This window comes from Erpetoichthys calabaricus, chromosome 2, assembly GCF_900747795.2.
Source record: "Erpetoichthys calabaricus chromosome 2, fErpCal1.3, whole genome shotgun sequence".
NCBI lineage: Eukaryota > Metazoa > Chordata > Cladistia > Polypteriformes > Polypteridae > Erpetoichthys > Erpetoichthys calabaricus.
The window spans coordinates 318804668-318831804 of NC_041395.2; the positions used below are offsets into that span (position 1 = coordinate 318804668).

Below are 27137 nucleotides of genomic sequence, written 5' to 3' on the forward strand. Positions count from 1 at the left end.
TCAGGCTTGAAATCTTGTGCAGCTGCAACTTTTATGAGGGATGAAAGGTGCTCGACGGTAAGTCTTGAGCGATGTGGAGTTTTGGTAGCTTTCATTAACGAAAACAATTTCTCACAAAGGTAAGTGCTTCCGAACATTGACAGTACTCTCGATGCCAACTTACGGATCTGCACATACGAGGGTGGCAGGTAAGCATACAAGCCTGGCACACCAACTTCGTTGTATTTTGCCTTCAGAATAGAATCTGACTGCAGTTCAATCAATTCCATTTGGATATTCTCAGGCACATTCTCAACGTTGTAAGAGTATGATGAAGTAAACAGCGCAAAGTCCTGTTCGTGTGAACTGATATTACGAAAACACTCACTGAATTCATTGCTCAGTAATTCAAGTTGGAAAAGAAATCCTCCAAAAATCAAATTTTACTTTACTAAGTTTACTTCAAAGTTTATATTGTAAAATAAGCCGATATGCAAAAAGCCACCTGACCTACAATAATTTTACAAACTCAATATCACAAAAATATGCTAATAAACAACTCACCAACTTCTCGCGTCCACTTCAGATCTTCAGCTGTAGTCTGCACTAACTGTTCGTTACACTACTAGCACAAAATTACATGAAACTAGAGCAAAAAAACGTGAAAATATGCGGGCTATTACTACTCGTGATGGTCAGTTCTGCCCAGTGGCCAGTCTCAGCAGCCCAGTCAGTAGTGTAGCCTTAGCAGGGGCGGCTCTAGGCTCGTGGCGGCCCTGGGCAGAGAAAGAATCAGTGGCCCCTTCGCCCGCCAATGTCAATACGGTATCTTATGCACGGCAGATGGCCACATCTCGTTGCGGACACTGCATAGCTGCCTTGTGCTCATGACACACTTCTATATACGCGTGTCCGTAACTTGAAACCAAGTGGCGGCCCATGATATTCTCATTAAGGCAGGACGTTATAATACTACATATAGCTTACTGCTCCAACTCTAGCGACATTTGTAAATACAGCGTACTAATTAACAAGAAACAGAATGTTTTTCGGCCACATTGCCGTCAGCTGTGTCGTTATTTTCTCTTTCTGTTTTATATTCAATATATATTGGCGTGGTGGCCCCTGGGCTTTGGCGGCACTGTGCAGGTGCACAGTTTGCACATGCCTAAGGCCCCCCCTGCTGCCGCCTAGCACTTCAGTTGTGACGCTGCGGCTCATTAACTTTGGTTAATGATTCAATCACAAACGATAGTAATCATTTTGTACAAGTTCAGTGCTAACTAGGATCTGTCATGCGGGCCGCACAGATTTCTGTTGCGGGCCTCATGCGGCCCGGGGGCCGCGTGTTTGACATGCCTGCTTTAAACTATGTAAAAGCTGAATTTGAACCCTGCTCCAATGTGCACCTGGCATGTGTCTGAGTCTCATATCCTACTGAGCTTATGCTTAAAAGTTGATGCTGTTATTTTATTATTCACTATGATAAATGTATTTCTTGTTATTTTATATAACCCCTTAAGAGAAATATATATTATTTATGGCATAACCATTCTTCTATAGTACTAAGTTTCTTGTTTTTGTACCCAGCCGGATCATAATATATATATAGGCCATTGTTCTTTTCTTTTAAACCATGAGAAACAATGTGTATGTGGAGAAACTCACACATCTCCTATAATAAGAATAAAAATAATACATTTAAAATGTCATATACGTCCTAAGCAAACAGGACTATTAACCAAATTGTGGTCATCTGCGGTATCAACATCTGCCATGTCCCGTTAGCAACTAGGTATAACCAATCATATTAAAAGTTTTCTTATTACGTGATGAATTCCTTTTAAAGAATAGTGACCTAATCAATGAATTATATAAATATAGCGCAGAGGACACTTTTTTTTCTTTGTAGCATGTGGCTAGCATGTAATGCACTTGTTACTTCTTCGGAGATTTATATAAACGATTGACGCTTTCTCCCGCCTGTGTTTTATTGCTTAAATTGGGACATTCCAGTGGGGGGTGTCTGTATTCATGATTTTCTTCCACAACTATAATGCACACCATTTCACTCTGATCGCCTTTATTTTGAGGGGAGCAGCTTTATCTAAGGCCTGTTTGAGTGTTTGCATGGGTTCAAACCTCTTCTTTTATATCTTCAATTCTGCTGCACCTTTACTTCCTAGCTTCACTGATTTCTTAACTTGTCATCGGTACACATGGAAGCTGATCCAGGGTCACGGCAGGAGTCTCTGCCAAGCAGTCCGTGGGCTGTGGATGAAGGCTGAAGGAGTTGGCTCACCATATGAAATATCCACCTGAGGGTTACATCCTGTAAAGAAGGTCCCTATACCATGGCCCATCGCAATGGTCCAGTGATCTACAAATTAGGTTTGTCTTCACACTTTAAGAACAGCTAAGAAAGGCATTTGGACTCCCTTGTAGATTATTCTAAATGTGAGGTAGACATAAATGGAAATCGAAAAAAGATTAAAGAAGTCTGAGTTGGGAAAGTTGTCACTACTGTCATGAATATTCACAATCCAGGATGACCAAAACTGTTAGCTGTGTGCTCCCTGTAACTGATGAATCAGAGAATGAAGCACAAGAGTGTTGGTTCACATCCCCAAGCAATTCACATCATTTGCCAGAAATCATTATGCAAAAATATAGAAATAATCCTCTAATATCCTACCTGTAATGTGCAACTGAATGATGTTCAAAGGCACACGCTTCAATCCCTTAAGGCAGGCCTTTCTAGAATTTAGGTATCAAATTTCAAATTGCTGATATCACCTGTCTTACATCAGATATGTACATTTTGCAATGTGCACTTTGTCAAATATATAATGCAGAGAACATATTACTGTATGCTGCGGTGGGTTGGCACCCTGCCCAGGATTGTTTCCTGCCTTGTGCCCTGTGTTGGCTGGGATTGGCTCCAGCAGACCCCCGTGACCCTGTGTTCGGATTCAGCGGGTTGGAAAATGGATGGATGGATGGATATTACTGTATGTGGCAACCATTGCCATCGGTGTGCATCAGTCTGGATACATTTTTGATCAAGTGCTAACCAGAGGCACATGTTGTAAACCGGTGAATATGTTCAGTTTCTAATAAAGTACAAGTTTAGAAGAGTTTCGTTGTCTCCCTTGTATATTTATATCTGAGTGGACGATTTGGAAGCAGATGAATATCAGACTGTATTCAATACTACAAATAGCAAGTTCTGCTTCTATGGGCCCTCAGTCTGCCAGCCGTTCGTCAATGGTATTTTTTTTTAAATGTCTTCATTTTGATTTAAATTGATCTCATTGTGGTGGCACAGTGGTAGCACCGCTGCCTCGCAGTAAGGAGACCTGGGTTCGCTTCCTGGGTCCTCCCTACATGGATTTTGCATGTTCTCCACGTGTCCGCGTGGGTTTCCTCTCACAGTCCAAAGACATGCAGGTTAGGTGCATTGGCGATCCGAAATTGTCCCTGGTGTGTGTGTGCCCTGTGGTGGACTGGCGCCCTGCCCGGGATTTGTTCCTTCCTTGAGCTCTGTGCTGGCTGGAATTGGCTCCAGCAGACCCCCATGACCCTGTGTTAGGATATAGCAGGTTGGAGAATGACTGACTGATCGGTCTCATTATTATTTTCTTTCAAGATCTTAAACAGCATTGGATTTGAAGTACTTTTCAGATTGTGTGCTAACAATCTTTTCATAAAATTAGAAAGAAGTGAATATCAAAAGACGTCAGTAATCTTTTTGAGGTACCCTAAGAGTAAAGTGCAAAAAAGAACCAAAATCAGTGATAAGCAACAAGCAAAAATACAAAATACTGTGACAGTCTAAAAGACGCTTTAGGAAAAATGCTAACTCAAAGCAGTAGGTTTCTGCTCAAGCAGCAGTTAGTGTAATGGTCTGGTAGAAAAATAAGCCCTGGAGTGGTCAATGCAACTGGGATGATGACTGGGAATGAAAATTAGAGAAGAGGCAGGAGCTAAGAGTACCAGGAAGTCAAAATGACACTGATCTCCAGAACCTAAAACGTAAAGTCCAAGTCACAATAACCAGGCAGGAGACTGAGAACTGATCTAAGAAGCCTCTTTCTAATGAAATTGCTAAATCAAGAGTTTGCGTTTAGAGAGACTTACCCGTTACATAAACTTGGATGATGATGTTATGATTTTTAATTTTTAGGATGTACAAATTTTATGTCAGTATGTGCATCATAATTTTTTTTTTTTTTTTTTTTAATATTTTTATTTTATTAATTTTCATTGTAATCATTCCATACAAACAGATCAATTTATAACCCAACAAATTTGAAGACTAATCAAACCCCACCCCTGAGAAGGAGAGCTTAGCTAAAGGAAAATTGCTTTAGGCTTTTTAATAAGGCAACATTAAACAAAAGAAAGGGAGAAGTAAATATCTATGTAAATAAGAGATGGAGAAGGGAGTTAAATGCAATAATAGTTATTTCTCTTATTCTAAAATAATATTGATTAAATCCTGCCATGTTTTGAAAAAATGTTGTACAGATCCTGTAACTGAAAATTTGATTTTTTCCAATTTCAAATAATATAAAACATCGGTTTCCCACTGACTTATAAGAGGAGAATTAGGATTCTTCCAATTTAACAAAATAAGTCTGCGTGCCAAAAGTGTAGTGAATGCAATCACAGTTTGCTTGTCCTTCTCCACTTCAAGTCCATCTGGAAGAACACCGAACACAGCTGTTAATGGGTTAGGAGGGATTGTGATACCAAGGCTGTCTGAGAGGCACTTAAAAATTTTTGTCCAAAATGATGTTAGTTTAGTGCAGGCCCAGAACATGTGACCCAGTGAGGCAGGCGCTTGGTTGCAGCGTTCGCAGGTTGGATCCTGCCCTGGAAACATTTTGGACAGTTTTAAGCGAGACAGATGGGCTCGATATATAATTTTGAGTTGAATAATTCTATGCTTTGTGCATATAGAACTCAAGTGAATTCTCTGCTTTGCTACCTTCCACTCCTTTTCTGATATATTGATTAAGAGATCTTCTTCCCAATGTCCTCTTGGATCTTTGAAAGGTAGGGACTCTAATAAGATTTTATATATTGCGGAAATAGTGTTTGTTTCCTCGAAATTGAGCAGTATTTTTTCCAGCATTGTGGAGGGTGCAAGGTGGGGGAAATCGGGCAATTTCTGTTTAACAAAATTTCTAATTTGAAGATAGTAAAAGAAATGTGTAGCTGGGAGGTTGAATTTTGAACGTAATTGTTCAAAAGATGCAAATATGTTGTCTATATAAAGATCTCTGAGCATTTTAATCCCAAAACTTTTCCAGGTATTAAAAACTAGATATGTTTGCAAAGGTTGAAAGAGGTGGTTCTCTTGCAGAGGTGCCACTGATAAAAGATTTTCCATCTTAAAATGCTTTCTAAGTTGGTTCCATATTCTGAGTGAGTAAAGCACAATTGGGTTATTAGTATATTTGCGATAACTTTCATTTATTGGAGAGCAGAGCAGGGAATATAAAGAAGTACTACAGGATTTTACTTCTATTGCGGACCAGGCCTGTGTATGTTCATATATTTGTGTCCAGGTCTTTATGGCTTGTATGTTTGCTGCCCAGTAATAAAACTGAAAATTAGGTAAAGCCATGCCACCTTCTGCCTGAGGTCTTTGTAGGGTCGCTCTTCGGATACGTGGGTGTTTTGAGTTCCAAATGAATGAGGTTATTATTGAATCTAACTGTTTAAAAAATGATTTATTGATATATATTGAAATGTTTTGAAATAAAAAGAGAAGTTTAGGAAGGATATTCATCTTAATGACGTTAATTCTTCCGGCTAGAGTGAGATGAAGGGTTGACCATCTATGCAAGTCTTGCTTAATGTTTTCCATACAGACGCCAAAATTTTGTTGATAAAGAGCTTTATGTTTACTTGTGATATTTACCCCTAGGTATTTAAACTGATCTGCTATGGTAAAAGGTAGGGTGTCCAATCTAATATTATATGCTTGTGAATTCACTGGAAAGAGTATACTTTTATTCAGATTAATTCTAAGACCAGATATCTTTTGAAATTCTGTTAGTGCTGTTAAAACAGCGGGGACAGTGTTTTCTGGGTCTGATATATATAAGACCATATCATCTGCATATAGAGAAATTTTCTGTTCCAGTCCTTCTCTGACAATCCCCTTTATCTGATAAGAATTTCGGCAGTGAACCGCCAGTGGTTCAATAGCGATTGCAAACAACAGTGGCGACAAGGGACATCCTTGTCTGGTACCACGTTCTAGTTTAAAGTAGTCTGAGCAAATGTTATTAATACAAACTGAAGCTTCTGGATTGGTATACAGTAGTTTGATCCAAGCACAAATATTCGGGCCAAACCCAAATTTCTCCAATGCAGTGAAAAGGTAATTCCATTCAATTATGTCAAATGCCTTTTCTGCGTCTAATGATAGTAATATCTCTGGGGTGTTTGATTTTGCTGGTGAATATATAACATTAAACAAGCGTCGGAGATTTGAAGATAGGTGTCGGCCTTTAATAAATCCAGTTTGATCTTGTGATATTACCGAGGGCAGCACTTTCTCCATCCTTCTAGCTAGGATTTTTGAGAGTATCTTAACATCATTATTCAGGAGTGAAATTGGTCTATATGATGCACATTGTAACAAGTCCTTATTTTGTTTAGGAAAGACGGTGATTAATGCTTGTCGAAATGTTTGAGGTAGAATTTGGTTGTCTCTAGCTTCTGTAAATGTTGCCAATAAGAGTGGAGCTAGCTGGGTGGAGAATTTCTTATAAAATTCTACGGGGTAACCATCAGGGCCTGATGATTTCCCACTTTGTACTGACTTTATAGCGTCTAGTAATTCTGTTAGCGTTAGAGGTTTATCCAGTTCCTCAGCACTTAAAGCATCTATTTGTGGTATTTTTGAATTATCCAGAAATGCATTAGATTGTGTGTTGTCTTCTTTGGACTCAGTGGAATATAAAGACTTATAGTAATCTCTAAATGTGTGCATTATATTATTATGGTCGATGATTTCTTCTCCATTCTTGTTGGTGATTACTGGTATTGCATTGTGAACTTCTTGTTTATGAATTTGTTGAGCTAAAAGCTTATTAGCTTTTTCTCCGTGTTCATAGTAATGCTGTCTCGACTTATAAATAAGTTGTTCGGTTTCTTTAGTTGTTAAGATGTTAAGTTCTGTATGTAGGGCCTGCCTTTTCCTGTGGAGAACTTCATTTGGACGCCTGGCTTGTTCTTCATCTATTCTAGTAATTTCATTTCTTAGCTCTGACACTTTCTTGGTTTCTAATTTATTTCTGTGGGAGAGATATGAAATAATCTGTCCTCTTAAGAAGGCCTTTAGAGTTTCCCAGAGTGTTCCTGCAGAGACCTCTGTGGACGTGTTTGTCTCTAGGAAGAAGCTGATTTGTTTAGATATAAATTCTGTGCAGTTCTCGTCTGCCAATAAAAGAGGGTTAAGACGCCATCTGCGAGGTGAGTATGAGGGGCTTATTGATTTTAGCTCCAAGACTAGAGGGGCATGGTCAGAGATAACAATTGTGTCATATTTGCATGATTTAATTGTAGGCAGGAAATTATTATCTATAAAAAAATAATCAATTCTTGAGTAGCTATAATGCACTGGTGAGTAGAACGAATATGTTCTTGAGTTTGGGTTAAGAAACCTCCAGGGGTCTGATAAGTTGTGAAAATTCAAAAACTGTGTAATTATCTTTGCAGTATTAGATGTCGTCCCCCCTGTCACAGGAGTCCTATCTAAGAGTGGATTTAAAACACAATTAAAGTCCCCAGCCATTATAATTTTATGAGTGTTCACATTGGGAATGGATGCAAATAGATTTTGCATGAATTCCTTATCATCAACATTGGGTGCATAAACATTTATCAAAATCATTTTACTGTTATATAAGTTGCCCATGACCATCACATATCTCCCTTCAGGGTCCGACACTACATCTGATGCTACAAATGGAACTGTTCTATGTATGAGAATTCCCACCCCTTTAGTATGTGCATCATAATTTTTTTTAATCCGTTAGTAAGTTTTCATTAGTTATTTACATTGTATTACATCTTTTGCGCGGCCATTTTTAAAATTTTGCTTTTACTCTCAGTCTTCACCGTTTGGTGATTTTTTTTTTTGTTTTTTGACAGCCATGGCCATGTTGTTGGTGACCATGGAGCATTGCTGCTTTGTGACCAAAAGCGAGAATGTTTGATATCATTGGGTTGTTCCAATACATCTCACAGATGCCGAGATTGGATTGAGACCTGGGGAATTTCCGGAGGCCACACCTTGAACTCTTCACCATGTTCCTCAATACATTCTGTGCAATTGCGGCGGTGTGCCACTTCCATCTAAGAGTACTATGGTCATTAAGGGGTTTACCTGATCTCCTATGGACGTGTACACCGTTGCAGAAGGACAATGAATGTTGTAAATGCCTGAAAGGAAAGACAAGGCAAGAAATCATCCGCCACCTGCCTTGGATGCTATAGTGGAAGGGCAGATTGTCATGCCAGGTGGACAACGAAACAGCTTCTTGGCTAACTATAATTGAAATTCTCATAATGATATTCATGTCATGTCATTTTCTAACTCACTTCATCTACACCAGGGTGGCAAGTCTGGCTGGAGCCTATCCCAACTAGCATAGAGAACAATACAGGAACAGACCCTGGCCTGAGTCAAATAAAGAATGGACCATCAGGAGCTGCAGGACAGGAGCAGTTCCATCTCCCATACAACAGGTGGCAGTGGTCCTCCTGAGGCATCCCAGTTTGTACACCCACAGGGGTACATGGGAGTTGAAGTCTGAAAGTGCAGCCCTGTTAGGGTCCCCAGCTGCCATCAGAGGGTGGACCTCCCTGGTATCCAAGTTGCCCAGAACTGCATCTAAGAGGACACGTTGTAGCACCAAAAGCATTCCCAGGTTCAGCTTATAGGGAGCTCAACGAGTCGGGAGATAGCGGGCAGCACTGAACTAGAAGACGAAGGAGGAAGAGGGATTGTTTGTTTTTGAGTACTTTGGAAGGTGTTTATGTTGAAAAGTGTTGGTGGAAAATAAAAACCCTTTATTGGAACCCACAATTCTATTGAGTGACATTGTGTCTGAGGTTTGGGGCTCAGTGGGGCTCACAAGTTTGACATGGCTTGACCTGACTAGATTATAGTGCCCCTAATGTTACAGTCAATTTTTTAGTGAAACAAAAAATACAGAAATAAAAGTAGGCACTGATTTGTGCCCAGGAATTAAAATGTAACAAATCCTGTCCCATAAGGTGACCCTTCTCCGCTTTGGGGATCACTGCCCACCAAAAGGCCTGTGCATATCACTGTGTGAGATTGAGCAGCATTCAGGAAATAAGAGGACAAAAAAAAACAAGAATTTGAGAGCAGAAAATAATGTTTTTATTTTTGGTGAATTCAGCAAATACTCATATTGTACATGTAGTGAATTTGTAAGCTATGAATTAGTATGTTTTCTTTCACTATCAAAGAGGATGTCTTGGTGAATAAAGCACAGAAACAAAATAAAAAACAGATTCCAAATGTTGACTGGAGATTTTCTTAGAAAAGAGAGCGTCATCTTACAAAACAGCACTCTTTGGGACACAGTCGCTGTCAGGCCCACGCGTGTTCACCAGATTGTGGCTGCAGTCCTTGTTCACCACAACTTTACAGGATTTGGGGAGACCAAAATAAGTTGGAATTCTGTTAGTAAACATAAAATAAAAAATAATAAGTGAATGGATGCACATAACTTAGTCAATAACACACACACTGCTTTTATTCAGTGCCTCAGTATAAGGAATGCCATCCTAAGGCTCATTCCACATTTTTTATATGTAAAGTGTAGATGGCAAGCAGTCACTTGGGATCACACATGGAATCAATAAATGGGGACTTGAAGCGGTCCGGTGCTGCTAAGATTCACATTTATTTTTATGGTGGAGTCTCCAGGGATGCACCCAGCCTTGGCCCGACCCGCACGCACTCACAAACAGAGACAACAACAAAGCAAACCGGTAATCAAACAGCAAATAAAGAATGTAATGAAAACAACGATACCACCCCTGTTCCCCTTATGGCGGCTATACATTAAATACAACAAAGCACCAACAAAACACACACAGTAAAGTCCATGAAAAATGGCAACAGATGAAATGTAATGATGAAGATAGACAGTCCAGAGATCTGCATGTTGAATGGGAATGTAAAGATAGTCCTACCACTAGTTCCTGAAATGGTGAAGGTGGGTGGACGGGTTGAGGAGCGCTGCTTTCCTCACAGGATGGCCGTGAATCCACTTACACTCCTCATGTGCACAGGCAGACAGTCCAGACACCAACCACGAAACAACCCAACAGACGGCAGGCAGAGAGACAGGAACTTGAAACACAAATTACAAAAACTTCTCTTTTTTGGTCACCGGCCCCCTTTTTAAAAGCGCGCTGGCATCCTTTGATATTGATATTGATGCCTTGATATTTATAGTGCTTTTACACTGTAACCACAATCCACAATGTTTTATGTTTACATATTTTTACAGTATGAGCCTTGACACAAGAAGTGAACTTGCTAGGGGCACTCAGGGAGTTATAGGTGGTGAGTGAAACTGAAGCATTTTGACTCACTGGGCTCCATTTCTACAAGTCTTCTTGATAGTCCATTTAGTTTTAGATGCAGTATATCTAGAATGTGATCTCTGATTTGAGTCATGAAGTTAGGAATGAATGCTAGTTAACTGTTTTGATTTTATAAAATACCTTTTTTTGTGGTAAGTACAATATTACACTTTATATTGTCTTGATGGTCCAGTTGTTCCCAGCAGGTGAAGGGTCTGGTTTGACCCTCACACAGGACAACTTAGGTATGAACTGAGCTGGCAGCCATATGCATTACCGCCCAGCTTTATATGATATCACAACCACTAGCATTCATTTCATTTAACACTGATGTGGAGTGAGTAACACCCCACAGCTCCTTATTAAGCAGTAAAGAATTTAATACAAAGTGATCAAATATTAAATAAGATACAATAAAACAATCTATATAGTGTCTTTTACACAGATCACCACCGTAACAAGCCACTTGTTTAAGTGCATTTTCAATACCAAACAACGGCAAGTCAATTTACAATTTCATAATTACAGTAGCCCTGTGATGGGCTGGCGCCCTGCCCAGGGTTTGTCTCCTGCCTTGTGCCCTGTGTTGGCTGGGATTGGCTCCAGCAGACCCCCGTGATCCTGTAGTTAGGATATAGCGGGTTTGATGATGGATAGATGGATGGATAATTACAGTACAACTGTTTTCACATACAGTGCCATCCATATTGTTTAGGACAAAGACATATGTTTCTTTGATTTACTAGTGTTATGATGTGAAAACCAACAGGGGCGCAGTGGTACTCAAACATAGAGAATGCTGGCAATCACCTCCAGTTCGCCCTCTGGTGGTCATTCCAAGTGTCAACTGGATGATAACCTGCATACAAGACAGTAAGATCACCCCCCACCCTACCCAGAAGGGGGTGGGTTAGGGTTGATTTCACCCTACTCCAGGCCTGCAGGGCCGCAGTGGCTACAAGTTTTCATTCTAACCCTTTTCCTAATCAGTGATCAGTTTTCACTGCTAATTCTTTTTTTTCCCTTCATTTTAATAGCCCTGTTATAAGGATTCAGTCCTCTGAATTGATTTGTTTCCTCATTAAATGACAGCCAAACAGAAATTAGATGTGAAACGAGCTAACAGATGACCAGCTAAACTGGGGCTTCAAACTCCAACCAGTTTCTTAATGAGAAGCCAATGCTTGCTGTTAATTAAACCTGTTATTTAACTATTCATTCTGCCACAGCAGACATTTCCAAAACTAATGATTTAATGTTTTTTCTAAGAACACTGTCAAGATGATTTGATGACCTGAGAGATCAGCCTTACTGAGACCTCCACCTTTCTCTATTTTCAGATTCTGTGTGATGGACACAGGTGAGCTGGTCATGTGGCCGCTTGTTTCGTGTCTCATTATTGTTTGGCTGCTAATTAAGGAAAAAGAAACCACTAAGGGGCCTGAGTCAAGTTAATTAAAAGAAATAATTAGCAGCTAAAACTGGTCACTAATTAAGAAGATGGTTAGAATGAAAACCTGCAGCCACTGCGGCCCGCCAGGACTGGAGTTCGACACCCCTGCCCTACAGTATTTTTAGTCGACCAATGAGAAACATGATAATCACTCCAGCCATTTGGAAGTGATGCTGGAACATACATACATACATACATACATATATTGACTTTTATATATACTGTATATAGATTTTAGTGTAACCCTGATATTCTGTATATGTATTGAATTACTGTTTTTATCATGGCTCCACAATTCATACTAACCCCTACTTTCTCTGCTGTTCTTTTTCTGGTTTTCTGTGGTGCTGATCTGCACCACCACCACCTGATCTAAGCACAGTGATGTCCCCACATTGATGGATTGAAGGCCAGAAGTCCACATGGCCATCATCATCAAGTTTTTCCATGTGAAGCCTGTAAATCCTGAGGACTGATTGAGATCATTGATGTTAGGTAGAATGCCCAGTGGGGTCTGGGTGGTCTCCTGGCCTTCGAACCCCTGCAGATATTTTTTTTTTTCTCGAGCCCTCTGGAGTATTTTTTTGTTTTTTTCTGTCCTCCCAGCCATCGGACCTTACTATATTCCTTGTTACTTAGTGTTGCCTAATTTTGTTTTTATATTTTTCTTTTTTCTTTCTTCATCCTGTAAAGCAGTTTGAGCTATGTCATTTGTATGAAAATATAGCTCTAGAAGTAAATGTTGTTGTTGTTGTTGATATAATCCTACGCAGTACAAAGTCCAAAGTGCTCTGCCAATACTGATGCTCTGTGCAAGAGAGGACAGAGCCAACTATACTTCCTTAGAAGGCTGGCATCCTTCAACATCTGCAATAAGGTGCTGCAGATGTTCTATCAGACGGTTGTAGCGAGCGCCCTCTTCTATGTGGTGGTGTGCTGGGGAGGCAGCATAAAGAAGAGGGACGCCTCATGCCTGGACAAACTGGTGAGGAAGGCAGGCTCTACTGTAGGCACAGAGCTGGACAGTTTGACATCTGTGGCAGAGCGACGGGCACTGAGCAGGCTCCTGTCAGTCATGGAGAATCCACTGCATCCACTGAACAGGATCATCTCCAGACAGAGGAGCAGCTTCAGCGACAGACTGCTGTCACCGTCCTGCTCCACTGACAGACTGAGGAGATCGTTCCTCCCCCAAACTATGTGACTCTTCAATTCCACCCCGGGGGGATAAACGGTAACATTATACAAAGTTATTGACTGTTATACCATCCTTGCACTCTCCACCTTGCACTTTTTAACTTGCACTGTGTTTTTATCACTCTTTAATTAATTGTGTTTTAATCAGTATGCTGCTGCTGGAGTGTGTGAATTTCCCCTTGGGGATTAATAAAGTATCTATCTATCTATCTATCTATCTATCTATCTATCTATCTATCTATCTATCTATCTATCTATCTATCTATCTATCTATCTATCTATCTATCTATCTATCTATCTATCTATCTATCTATCTATCTATCTATCTATCTATCTATCTATCTATCTATCTATCTATCTATCTATCTATCTATCTATCCTTTAATTCTGTGCCTTTGAGTCCCGAGCTTGGGGAGTGTGAAACAATTCAACGACAGATGAAGGCTACTTACCGATTGCAGCATTGTGCTCCATACTTGTTACAGCTACACGCGTAGCAGCGTTTATTGTTCCATGTAGAACCGAAGTTGTGTAAAACACCTTCATCATCCCGGCAGCCTGAAAAGAGCAACAGGGTGTTATACATCTGTTTCGAATGAAACATTAAGATGTCACTTTTTTTCCCCATGTTATGGTCATGGAGATCAACTGGCTCATGGCAGGAACTGCTCCATTAGTGAAGATCATCTTATAGCTTTGTCTTAAAGCAGCAGCACAAGCATGGCTGCATTTTGTTTTTTGTTTTTTTTTGCATGGGCTAACCTGGGCTAGAGCCAAGAGCAGCGGGAGCTTCACGGCCCCACAGTTAATTAAACTGTAACTATTAATGTCATTGGACTGGTCTATCAAGTCCGTTTTAACGCCTTCACCATTAACCCTGGGATGACTCGTCCACTGCTGGTCTCATGCACAAGAGTAAATCTGAGTTAGTGTGCCAATAACACACCATCATCCCCAGATTTAGACTGAAATGGAGAGAACTTTATTTGCCCCCAGGGGAAAATTTGGCTTTTTGCAAAAACTCTTTAACTAAATAAATCTCTCTATTATAAAAAAATCTTCGGGACGAGACAAGACATTTTTCCGGTGATGAGACATGATCTTTTGAAGACATAGAGACACTTTTACATCCCGTGAGACGAACAAGTCATGTCATACTTTCAACCTTTGCAAGCAAGTCCCGTGATACACATGCAGAGCAGGATAGAGATCATGGAAGTAGGAAAATTTGAAAGTCTCAAAAAAATGAGAGCAACAATCACATTAGCATAAACAAACAGAAAATATTACTCGGTGAAATAACAGAGCAGCAAAAAGCGATTGAATATTCAGGTGCTGTACAGGCTTTTAAACATTCGAAGCACCGCACGAAATGCAGATCATGCAGCACGGCAGGGGAAGCCTCCTAGTACAAATATAAATAAATGTATATACACACATGCCATGGTCTGAACACACCCACCAGAATGATTGAAATGACAGAAAATTTCTGACTTAGCAGTCCCATCTCAATGAAGCATAATGCAGGCGTCTTCGTGTTGGTATAAAGGACCCCCAGTGGTGTTTCTTGACACACTTCTGCTGATTGATTCATCGGCTGAATGTCCTCAGTGTTGGTGTGTCAGAGAGACGATGTGCAGCATTGTCCATAAGGGCACTTTGTTGCTTTAATTCTCTCCTTCACTGCAACCTCCTGGGGTCCATAGTGCATCACATAACTGAGTTTGCCTTTAACTTTAGCTTCTTGATATGGTGGGCCTCACTTGAAGTGATGTTACCGGCCAGGCACACCGCAGCATAGAAAATCGCACTGACCACCACAGAGTTATAGAAGATGTGAAGGATGTCACTTCCCACATTAAAGGAACACAGTCTCCTAAGGAAGAAGAGCTTGCTCTGCCCTTTCTTCTATAGTTTCTCTGAGTTCTGAGACCAGTGCAACCTGTCATTGATGTGGACCCCCAGGTACTTGTAGGAGTGGACCACCTCTACATCTATCCACAGAATAGTGGCCAGACACAGAAGCTCTTTGGTGCAATGAAAGTCAGTAAGCAGGTTTTGCTGAGGTTAAGCTGAAGACAATTATCTTTGTACCAAGAAACAAAGTTCTGGCCCTTATTCTTCTCTTTCTCATCCCCTTATCAATGCAACCCACAAGTGCAGAATCATCTGAGAATTTCTGCAAGTGACATGGCCTGCTGTTATATTTTATAATTACAGGTATACAGAGTGAAGAGAAAAGCAGACAGCACTGTTCCTTGTGGAGCTCCAGTGTTGTTACTTGTCCCCCGTGAACAGCAGCGAGTGATGGAAAGCAGTTGGTGAAACAGCATTTGTAACCAATGGGTGAGGTGAATAAAGGCAGCTGGTGTAAAGTGTGTTCATTTACATAAGGAACAAAGCAATTTAATGTGCCCTTTATAAGTAGACAGTAACAGCATTATAGTTTCTGATTCTAGTGATCGAGCAGGACAGGAAGTGATGATAGTCATCAAACAGTAAACTAAGACTTGAGTTCAAAATGTGTGGTGAGCTTTTAAAGCTGCCATTCCCTGAACCTCCAGGACACAAAGCAGACATCAGCTGGGCAGATCTACAGCAGATGATCCACTACAGTAATTTATTTGTCCATTTTACCGTGAGAGTGTCGCATCATTCTGTGCCTGCACTTGAGGCACTCTGTTCAAGAGCAAAGTTGTTTGTACTGCTGTGTTGTATTTTGAGATGGCCATGACAGGTTGGCCATCCAGCTCTGTGAAGAGGATTACTTGTGTTCTGTTTTTAGTGTGTTCTATTTAATTCATTTTTGACACCCACTCCATGCTGGAAGGGGGTCTCTTTCTGAACTGCCCTTCCCAAGATTTCTTCCCCTTTTTTTCTCTACAAGGGGCTTTTTATTTTGGGGAGTTTGTCTTCCTAAAGAGTCAAAACTGGGGAGATGTCAAAAAACAGGGCCTGTTAAAGCAGACTGAGATATTCCTTATGTGATTTTGGGCTCTACAAGAAATAAATTGTGGCCTTTGTTGTTGTTGTTCATAAGTGACATCATGTTACATGTATTTGTGACCGAGCCCAACAGAAGTGCAGTTTCAGGACATACTTGCAGTCTGATGTTAGTTTAATTTGCACTTATTGTACATCTTCTTCTTCTTCCTCTTTCAGCTGCTCCCGCTAGGGGTTGCCACAGCAGATCATCTTCTTCCATACAGTATCTTTCTGTCCTCTACATCTTGTTCTGTTACACCTATCACCTGCATGTCCTCTCTCACCACATCCATAAACCTTCTCTTAGGCCTTCCTCTTTTTCTCTAGCCTAGCAGCTCTATCCCTAACACCCTTCTCCCAATATACTCAGCATCTCTCCTCTGCACACGTCCAAAGCAATGCAATCTCGCCTTAACATCTTTAACTGTGCCACCTCCAGCTCTGTCCTCTGCTTTCTGGTCAGTGCCACCGTCTCCAACCCATATGACATTTCTGGTCTCACTACCGTCCTGTGGACCTTCCCTTTCACTCTTGCTGATATCCGTCTGTCACAATTCACTCCTGACACTCTTCTCCACCCATTCCACTCTGCCTGCACACTCTTTTTCATCTCTCTTCACCAATCCCCATTCCTCTGTACTGTTGATCCCAAGTATTTAAACTCATCCACCTTCGCCAACTCTACTCCCTGCATCCTCACCATTCCAGTGACCTCCCTCTCATTCACACACATGTATTCTGTCTTGTTCCTACTGACCTTCATTCCTCTCCTCACTAGAGCATATCTCCACCTCTTCAGGGTATCCTCAACCTGCTCCCTACTATCGCTACAGATCACAATTTCATCAGCAAACATCATAGTCCATGGGGACTCCTGTCTAATCTCGTCTGTCAACCTGTTAATCACCATCGCAACTATTAAAGGGCCGATCCCTGATGTAATCCCACCTCCACCTTGAATGCATCCGTCACTCCTACCGCAGACCTCACCACTGTCACACTTCCCTCGTACATATCCTGTACAACTCTTACATACTTCTCTGCCACTCCCGACTTCCTCATACAATACCACAGCTCCTCTCGAGGCACCCTGTCATATACTTTCTTCAGGTCCACAAAGACGCAATGCAGCTCCTTCTGGGCTTCTCTAAACTTCTCCATCAACATCCACAGAGCAAACATTGCATCTGTTGTGCTCTTTATTGGCATGAAACCATACTGCTGCTCAGTAATCATCACTTCACTTCTTAACCTAGCTTCCATTACTCTTTTCCATAACTTCATGCTGTGGCTCATCAATTTTATTCCCCTGTAGTTACTGCAGTCCTGCACATCCCCCTTATTCTTAAATATCGGCACCAGGACACTTCTTCTCCACTCCTCAGGCATCTTCTCACTTTCCAAGATTCTATTAAACAATAGTTAAAAATGCCACTGCCATCTCTTCTAAACACCTCCATGCTTCCAAAGGTGTGTCATCTGGACCAACGGCTTTTCCATTCTTCATCCTCTTCAAAGATGTCCTGACTTCCTCCTTGCTAATCCATTGCACTTCCTGATTCACTATCTCCACATCATCCAACCTCTTCTCTCTCTCGTTCTCTTCATTCATCAGCCTCTCAAAGTACTTTTTCCATCTGCTCAACACACCCTCCTCGCTTGTGAGTATGTTTCCATCTTTATCCTTTATCACCCTAACCTGCTGCACATCTTTCCCAGCTCGGTCACTCTGTCTAGCCAATCGGTTCAGGTCCTTTTCTCCCTCCTTATTGTCCAACCTTTCATACAACTCATCATATGCTTTTTCTTTAGCCTTCGCCACCTCTCTCTTCACCTTGTGCCTTATCTCCTTGTACTCTTGTCTATTTTCTGCATCTCTCTGACTATCCCACTTCTTATTTGCCATCCTCTTCCTCTGTATATTCTCCTGTACTTCCCCATTCCACCACCAGGTTTCCTTTTCCTCCTTCCTCTGTCCAGATGTCACGCCAAGCACCCTTCTTGCTGTCACCCTTACTACATCTGCTGTAGTTTCCCAACTGTCTGGTAACTCTTCACTACCATCCAATGTCTGTCTCACCTTCTCCCTAAACTCAATCTTGCAGTCTTCCTTTTTCAAATTCCACCATTTGATCCTTGGCTCTGCCCTCACTCTCTTCCTCTTCTTGATCTCCAACGTTATCCTACAGACCACCATCCTATGCTGCTTAACTACACTTTTCTCCGCCACCACTTTTCAGTCTTCAATCTCCTTCACATTGAGTCTTCTGCATAGGATGTAATCTACCTGTGTGCATCTTCCACCGCTATTGTACGTCACCCTATGTTTCTCCCTCTTCTTAAAATATGTATTCACCATAGCCATGTCCATACTTTTGGCAAAATCCACTATCCTCTGACCTTCTTCATTCCTCTCCTTGACACCATACCTACCCATCACCTCCTTGTCTCCTCTGTTCCCTTCACCAACATGTCCATTGAAATCCTCTCCAATCACCACTTTCTGTCTCTTGGGTACACTATTCATCACTTCATCCAACTCACTCCAAAAATCTTCTTTCTCACCCATTGCACACCCAACAACATTCATCATCACACCTCCAATTTCCAACTTCATATTCATTACTCTGTCTGACACTCTTTTCACCTCCAAAATACTCTTGACATACTGTTCCTTCAGAATAACTCCTACTCCATTTCTCCTCCCATCCACACCATGATAGAACAATTTGAATCCACCTCCGATCCACCTGGCCTTACTCGCCTTCCATTAAGTCTCTTGCACACACAATATATCAACCTTCATATCTCCATCATATCTGCTAACTCTCTCCCCTTACCAGTCATACTGCCAACATTCAAAGTTCCTACCCTCAGTTCAACTCTCTTTACTTTCCTCCTCTCCTCCTGTGCAAAAATGATGTCAATATTCAAGAATTCTTAAAGAGTATTGTAGATGACACCAACCAAACATGAAGCAAGGTTGCTGGAAAACAAACCTGATGTCACTTTGCTCTCCAGTAAGTGGATGTGTGCTCTCCAGATTTTCAGAGGGCTTGTCTTGCCTGCTCTGGGACCACTTGCTGCTCTTACATAGTGGGCTGTTCAAGTCCTAGCTACTCCTGAGCTTTGACGTTACACACTAGCTTATTCTGTGTCCCAGCAGGCCCCAGGTGTCACCTGCTTCATTCAGATCCCAATTCAGGTGGTTCGTCGTGTGGTGGGTGCGGCACATGCTCCCAATCCTTTAGAAACTGTAGGTGGGCCCAAACAGATTCAAACCCAGGGACCACCTCCACCCTGAGCATCCATTAAACACAAGAATCCAAAATAACAACAAAAAGGTATTTTTTTAACAAATGAAGAAATAAGTAACATGGAGGAACAACAAAGAAAGAAGCACATCAGGCACCTCTGCCCTCAGGGTCTAAGTAAACAGTAGTAATCCTCTGTTGCTTCTAGTCTTTCTGCTCATCGTCCAACTTTTTGTCCACGTTACTCCCTCTTCACACCTCGTCATCAGGACGACTCAAGGAACGGAAGGCCCATTTAAACAGTACCTCATACTACTTCCAGGTACCCTAAAGTAAATATTGTTGTGGTCAACCACCCCATTAGTATACTGGAGTGGACTACATTGGCTGTCCTCCCCAGTACCATTCTGAGGCTACAACACATAAACCTGTAGCAGCCCAAGGAACTTCAGACGCAGCAGTAGGGGTCTCCGGCTCTTCACTACTAGAAAAGATAACACTTGGCAAAATGTTACTTAATCATCATTTCCAAGTTCTTGGGTAGGCAGCATGGATACATTCTTCAAATAATTAAAATGCTCTCTCTTTCTGTCTCTCTGTGTTTGTAAGCCTTTCCTTCAGTGACTCACATTCTCACCCACCATCCACTGCCAATTCATATTGTTTTCCTGTGATGGCGCCTGCCTGCTGTCTCACTATTTCTTTCTATATAATACGATACCATGGCTGTCTGTTTGTCTGTCCAGGATTTTAAATCACCTGTAGCTCACAAACCGTTTGACCTATTGACCTGAAATTTGGTACACATATACTACATGACCTCTACTATCCGCTTTCAGGATAACGATTGACCTACAAGGTTATTCCTCTTTTTATTTTTATTTTATTTTATTGTAGAATCAACTCTCGGCAGCTGGGTGGCCGTGCGGCGCATGCATAGGACACCATTCTCATCCCTACCACCTTCACCATCACTTCCTCTACCTCTTCATATCTTAAATCATTCTTCAGGCAGATTGAATACTTAAGTGCCTGCTTAAGTGAAAAATTAAAGAAAACGTACTAAGTAATTGCAACACAAACACTGACTTAATCAGTTTTAACGCAAAAAGACGGAAGACAAGAAGCGTTCCGCTAGGGTGGAGAAAAAAAGAGCAGCACAGGAAGCGGCAAGCACATCAACCTCTGAGCAAACGAATGCTAAACGTACAGAGAAAGAGAATGAAAACTATGAATGCTCAAGTCAAGTGTAACATGCAGTGCATGCACCGTTACTGGTTTAATACATAATGCATGTTTCACCTTTCAGTGGATGAACACTTGACGGAAATGTGAAGCAATTCCTGTAAAAATATGGCACAATTACAGTACAACACACACATTTTAAACAGAAAACAACTCCTACCTGGGACCGGTTCACCAGTGACTGGATCAATCTCTGGTAGAGACATCATACACTGACCATGGCAAAGAGTGGCTGTCGCCAGAAGTCCCAGGGCTAAGCACAAGAGAGCATTCTGTAAGAGACAGAAGATGACAAACTCAATCACCGGCTGAACATCACACTGACAGAGTGTCAAGGGTTCAAACACCAAGATTTCTCGTGACACTGGTCTGCAAAACAATTCACTCCTATCAAAAATTTATAGATTGTAGGGTTCTGAATGCAAATCTGACAAAAACATTTCTCTATCACATCCAGTTTTTGAGAGATAATGGTTGTCACACGCATATGCATAGGGGACAACTTAATGGCTCTAGTGACCGTAATTCTACTACCACTCCAGTTGTCCTGATGCCTTTTTTCCTTCCTCCCTCAGCAGACCAGATGATTGATGGCTATGACGCATCTGACATCACTTCCGGTGTCCATCTTCCTGCCAGAAGGACTCAAAGCTGGAAGATCCTCCATCTTAGTTCTGTTGTGAAAACATCTCCACAATTATTGCGTGTTTTTCTTTGTTTTTTTTTTTCTTATTCCAATTAAGTATTTTAACTGTTCTTCGTTGTCTTGTCATTCTCAGACTGCATGAAACAGGTGGCATTAGGAGAGGCAGAGTGCAACCTGTGATCACCACCAGTGTATATGAAAAATGAACAAAGCAAGGTCTTTGGAGACTCGCTCAGGTGTCTGCTCGTGTATTTGTTGCTTTGGGGGTTTCCCCTTTAGACCCTAATAGCAGGGAAGTCCATAAAGGTTCAGCAATTTGTATGTGTTGTATTAAACAATAAAATAATGTATGACTATTTGTTTGATGGTTTAAACTGCTCTTCCTATGTGGTGCAACTCTTCCATCTTGGTGCTCATTAAAATATATAGATAAGAGTATCTGATATCGCACTAGCAAAATTTGATACAGCGAAATATCAACTCGAGATGCTTTATTCTTCTTCTTTTTTCAGCTGCTCCCGTTAGGGGTTGCCACAGTGGATCATCTTCTTCCATATCTTTCTGTCCTCGTCATCTTGTTCTGTCACACCCATCACTGCATGTCCTCTCTCACCACATCCATAAACCTTCTCTTAGGCCTTCCTCTTTTCCTCTTCCCTGGCAGCTCTATCCTTAGCATCCTTCTCCCAATATACCCAGCATCTCTCCTCTGCACATGTCCAAACCAAACGCAATCTCACCTCTCTGACTTTGTCTCCCAACCGTCCAACCTGAGTTGACCCTCTAATGTCCTCATTTCTAATCCTATCCATCCTCATCACACCCAATACAAATCTTAGCATCTTTAACTCTGCTACCTCCAGCTCTGCCTCCTGCTTTCTGGTCAGTGTCACCTTCTCCAACCCATATAACAAATCGATATTTAACCCACTTCCTGTTGTCCAAATGACTTGAAATTTTGCACACTTACTCACTTCCGATGACCATACAGGAATCAACAATTAGTTTCACCAATCTTAATCAATGATTTGTGCACGTATGCGTTCTGGGCATGAAGTATAAATGAACCCTAAGGGTTCGTTTATTCTTCACACTCAGGACTCGTACGTGCCCGCATCATGGCTGCCACGCGTTCTCAGCGTCCATTTGATGCGTCCTCTGAGCAGGTCCTCAGAAATTAATGCCACACGTGCGCAAGTTGCAGTATCAGCAAAAAGTCGGGGGGCACAGTGTGCTAAAAGTTGGAATGTGACGTCAAAGTCTCTGTTTACTATCTACATGTGACAGAAACCCACTTTGCGGATCCTACGAGATCGGTGTGCGCGCTTCGAAGTTTGATGAACGGTTTGATCTGGTGAAGCAAAATGCCGACATACAGATGTATTCGTGGTGCTTTTATATTCAAGCATCTCATATTCCCGATCGTAATGACACGAGACATTTTAAAAGTCTCACATACCGTCTTCTATGCCGTCTTTTTTTCTAGGGCTTCCATCCAGTCCTGACAGCAGCAGATTGCCAGCTATAGGCCGCCACATCGAGCACATTAAATGTGTGATATTCCAACTCTCTGCACATTTAGAATCCTTAGATTTATACTTGATGTCACTTTCATGATGAAAAGCATTAAAGTGTGTATGTTACATTTTACAGATAACTCGGTAATTTCATTTAAATAATGAATACTCTGTTAATAATTACACACATGAGGGTGACACAGTGGCGGTGCATTAGCGCTGCTGTCTTGCAGGGAGTCATGTCACTGGTATTCCCTGCCTGGAGTTTACACGTTTTCCTGCTGGGTTTCCTCAGTGTGCTCCAGTTTCCTTCCAAAGATATGCAGATTTGGGGATTTGGTGCCGCTAAAATGACGCGAGTGTATGTGTGTGCTTGTATTCACCTTGCGATGAGCCGAGGCTTCGTCCAGGGATTGTTTCTCACTCGTGCCCAATGCTTGCTGGAATGGACACATCCCTGGATTTAATCAATAAACATCCTTTTCAGAAATATTGCGGTAAGGTGTCATCGGGATTTAATGGATGTTCCAGGCAATTCACAACACAGCAAAGCCGAACATGTTCTCACCGTGATAATGTCTCGCACTGCCACCTGGCGGATTCCTCTAGATTTACGCAAAGTACGCGCGCAAGTATAAACACTACAACGACTTGAGTAGCAGGAGCGTCCGCTGCAGCATGCGTTTCGTCGCGTGAAGTATAAATCCGGCTTCAACATTACATTATTAATGCGCATGTAAAAGTCGAAGCTAATCGTCTTTTCTTTATTAAATTGAATCAGGCAAAACTTACAACGGAACATATGCAAAGTCTCATTGATCACGTTCAAAATTCAAATATCAATAGCTCAGACAAATTCAAAATAGGTAAAGCAGTAATATTACCATCATCATATCAAGGTAGTCCAAGAGCATTGCAACAATTATATCATGATGCAATGAGCAATATCCAGAACTATCGGTCGGCCAGATGTATTTATTACAATGACATGCAATCCGCAATGGCCAGAAATCCGGAGATTCTTGAAAACAATGCCACCGGCTACATCAGCTCAGGATATTCCGACTTTCGTAAGTAGATTGTTTTATCAGAAAGTCTTAATTTTATTGAAAGAACTGGAAACGGTGTTCAGTCAAATCTGAGCATACATTTACACGATCGAATTTCAACCCATGGGGTTTACCTCACATGCATTTATTGTTTACTTTGCAAAAAAATTATTAACTGCTGATGATCTAGATCGTTTTGTCTGTGCTGAAATTCCAAACAGAGAAACCTATCCTGAATTATGGTACAAAGTAATTAAACACATGTCTCACAGACCTCATTTAAAAGATTCAGCATGTTGGACTCGAAAGATTCCAAATATTGTTTTTACCGAAATTCTGAAATAAATGTGAAACTAATGAAATACAGTCATCCCTCACCTATCTCGCGGGGGTTACGTTCCAGAGGCCCCCCGCGATAGGTGAAAATCCACGAAGTAGCGACCTATATTTATTTTATTATTTATACATATTTTAAGGCTTTATAAACCCTTCCCACACTCTTATAAACCTTTCTCACTCTCTTGTTAACCTTTCCCACACTCTTATAAACACTTCCTATGCTCTTAAACACTTTCTACGTTCTTAAACACCGCAGACCAACACTGCACACAGCACGCAGCGATCAGACGTCAATTTGTCTGCACTCGCTTTGTGAAGGGGGGCAGCTGAACTCACGCTGAGCAGAAATGGACTTTGTGCTGCTTCTGCCAAAATGCCTGCTTGTCGCTCTGCGCGTTCGGAAGGAGAAGGGGGGGGGGGGGGGGGTTTGAACGCACGTTCGCTCAAACCCCCCTCCCCGGAGGCGCAGTAAGCTCCTGCCACTTCCCTTGTCAAGGGGGTGGGGAGCTGAATGAACGCTAAGGAGAAGTGGACTTTGTGCTGGCTTTGTGCTGCTTGTCGCTCTGCGTCTCAATAATTTTAAAGCCTTTTATTTTCCTGTCTCACTGTCTTGTCTTGCGTGAAGTTAAAATGTTTTATAATAGTGAGATGTTACTCATATCCTTAGCCCGACATCCACATATTATATGTGTTAACAAAGTGTGTTTTATAAGTTTACATGTGTTTAAAGCATGTGGGATGGGTATTTTAAGGCTTAAACTATAAAAATGTTTATTTATATGGTCTTTCTATATCGCGGATTTTCTCCTGTTGCTGATAGGTCTGGAACATAACTTCCGCGATAGGCGGGCAATCACTTGTATTTAAAAACCCGCGAAGTCGTGAATCCGCGAAAAGTGAACTGCGAAGTAGCGAGGGATTACTGTAGCAACAATTCCAAGAAAAAAAAATTTAAAGTGTGTATCCGGAAAACCAAACACGGGGGTTGGTGAGCAAAGCGAGCAGGGTGCGAAGCCTCCTAGATTTTTTATATATATATATTATTTAGAAAGTGTTCCAACTTTTTTGGCAGTGGGTTTTGTACTTTATACCCCTGCCTATTTATCAAACTGCAACTATTAAACTGCCTTCACTTTTATATTGTAGTTTATGATTTCTAGTTTATTTCTACAGTAAATAAAAGTAACGAAGCTTTATGACCAATAAAAGAGCAATGAGAGTTTCTGCACTTACCATCTTCACGGCTTTTGCTGTTTCCACGGATGTAACGTGTTGAGTAATGGCGACTGCAGGCAGAGAGTGTTTATATAAGGAGCCGTCAGGAGGTCCCACCCTGCTGCTCTTTCCATTTTTTTAAGTTTTGAAAAAACAGGACCTCAGTGTAAACAGAATGTTCCAAGTTTCATAACTTGTTTTCAAAAGTAAATATGATTGCACTGTGTGGTTGGTGGGAGTTGCTACATTATATGGATTCGAAGATGGAGAAGGAGACTGGAAGTAAGGACAGGATACCATGGCGGGGCACACAGAGGATTAGTGTGACTAATGTAAAATGTCTCAAAGTGACACTGACCTGTAAAGAAGGGACTAGCACAAACCCCCAGTGATGATGGGCAGTGGATTCCCAGGAGAATGTGAAGTAGTCTCTCTCACATAGCACACATCTCTGTCCTCTCACGCCTTACAGATTTTCCATCTTGCATTGCTGTGCCTACTTGTTGGCATTCATCATCCCGGTGTAGACCTGATACAAGCCAGAGCAGTTATGGGCCCTTTTGTTTTACTTCTTTGTCTCCACTTATCTCCGTTGGCCCACTCATCCAGCTGTCCACTCCTGTTGTCTTCACATTTTCCTGCTCTTGACTCCTTCAAAGTGTGTTTACTGCCACTGCCAATTCTCTTCTAAAGACTGGGCCCAAATCTTGGCCTGGGGCTATTTTATAAAGCTTACATTCACACAAAATGACACTCAAAATGTGCGTACACAACTTTCCATGCAAACTTTGGAATTTATAGCCAAGCTGCTTTTATAGTGTGCGTTGACATGAGGAACGTATTAAAGCTCAAATGGGGTGAACATGATGCACAGACCATAATTTAGTTCTCTTTTACGAGGACCAATGCTGTGTATTTCCACTAAAGAACTTTTTTGCTTTAGTTATCGGTTTAGGGTGTACTCACACTATGCCCGTTTGTTCCATTCCATGTCCAAGCGCGATTGTCCCCCCTCCCCAACTCCCCTGCTGGTCTGCACTTGCAGTGCCTTTTAACATTCTGGGCCTGTGCAGACTTTTGTCATCACCATGCGATTCTGCGTAAAGCCAAAACAAGTTCTGAACACAGAGTGGCAGCATGCATGCATCCCGGGCAGATCCTACAGCATGTCCTGGTGAGGAGAGTTGTCAAAGGCACACCAGACATGCACAGGTGTACCCCAAGGATCAGTACTGTGCCCACTTCACTGTAACACCACTTCATCCAATCCCATGGGTTCTGTTCTCAGTACAACACACAGCTGTACTTGTCATTCCCTCCAGAGGACAACATGGGGGTTCGTGCAAGTTGTCTGTCGGATAAAATAATTGGTTTCCTCTTTAGAGTTTCATGTGGGTCTTTTGTGCATGTCAGATCAAAGAGTGGGGTTATCCGCTTTTGGTGATTCACATGAGTTGTTCGTGAATGTCAGACTGCTACATCCTGGTCTGGCTCAGAATTACCTTCATTGAAGCCCTTTAGCTGACAGCAGCACTGGGTTCAAAGAAGGAAGCTAATCCACTTAAGACCCAAACACACACACACAAACAAGCAAGGCCAATTTGGACT

At 41.6% G+C, this 27137-nt stretch overlaps 1 protein-coding gene across 4 annotated transcripts in view; it reads right to left on the bottom strand.

The window, feature by feature from the left end:
- The window catches only part of LOC114647270 (small serum protein 3-like), a 76722-nt gene extending 51046 nt beyond the window's left edge, over positions 1-25676 (bottom strand). The window contains exons 1-4 of one of the 4 annotated variants that reach the window (XM_028795925.2): positions 25548-25676; positions 20924-21035; positions 13732-13837; positions 9402-9715 (exon numbers count right to left, since the gene is read on the bottom strand). In XM_028795925.2, the coding sequence (XP_028651758.1) occupies positions 9592-9715; positions 13732-13837; positions 20924-21035; positions 25548-25550 (345 nt within the window). In that variant the 5' untranslated portion in view covers positions 25551-25676 and the 3' untranslated portion in view covers positions 9402-9591. Of the gene's footprint in view, positions 1-9401; positions 9716-13731; positions 13838-20923; positions 21036-25547 lie in introns of those variants that run through there. The other 3 variants (XM_051923522.1, XR_007934195.1, XR_007934196.1) reach the window with 3 other exon arrangements.
- Between the last annotated feature and the right edge of the window lie 1461 nt (positions 25677-27137).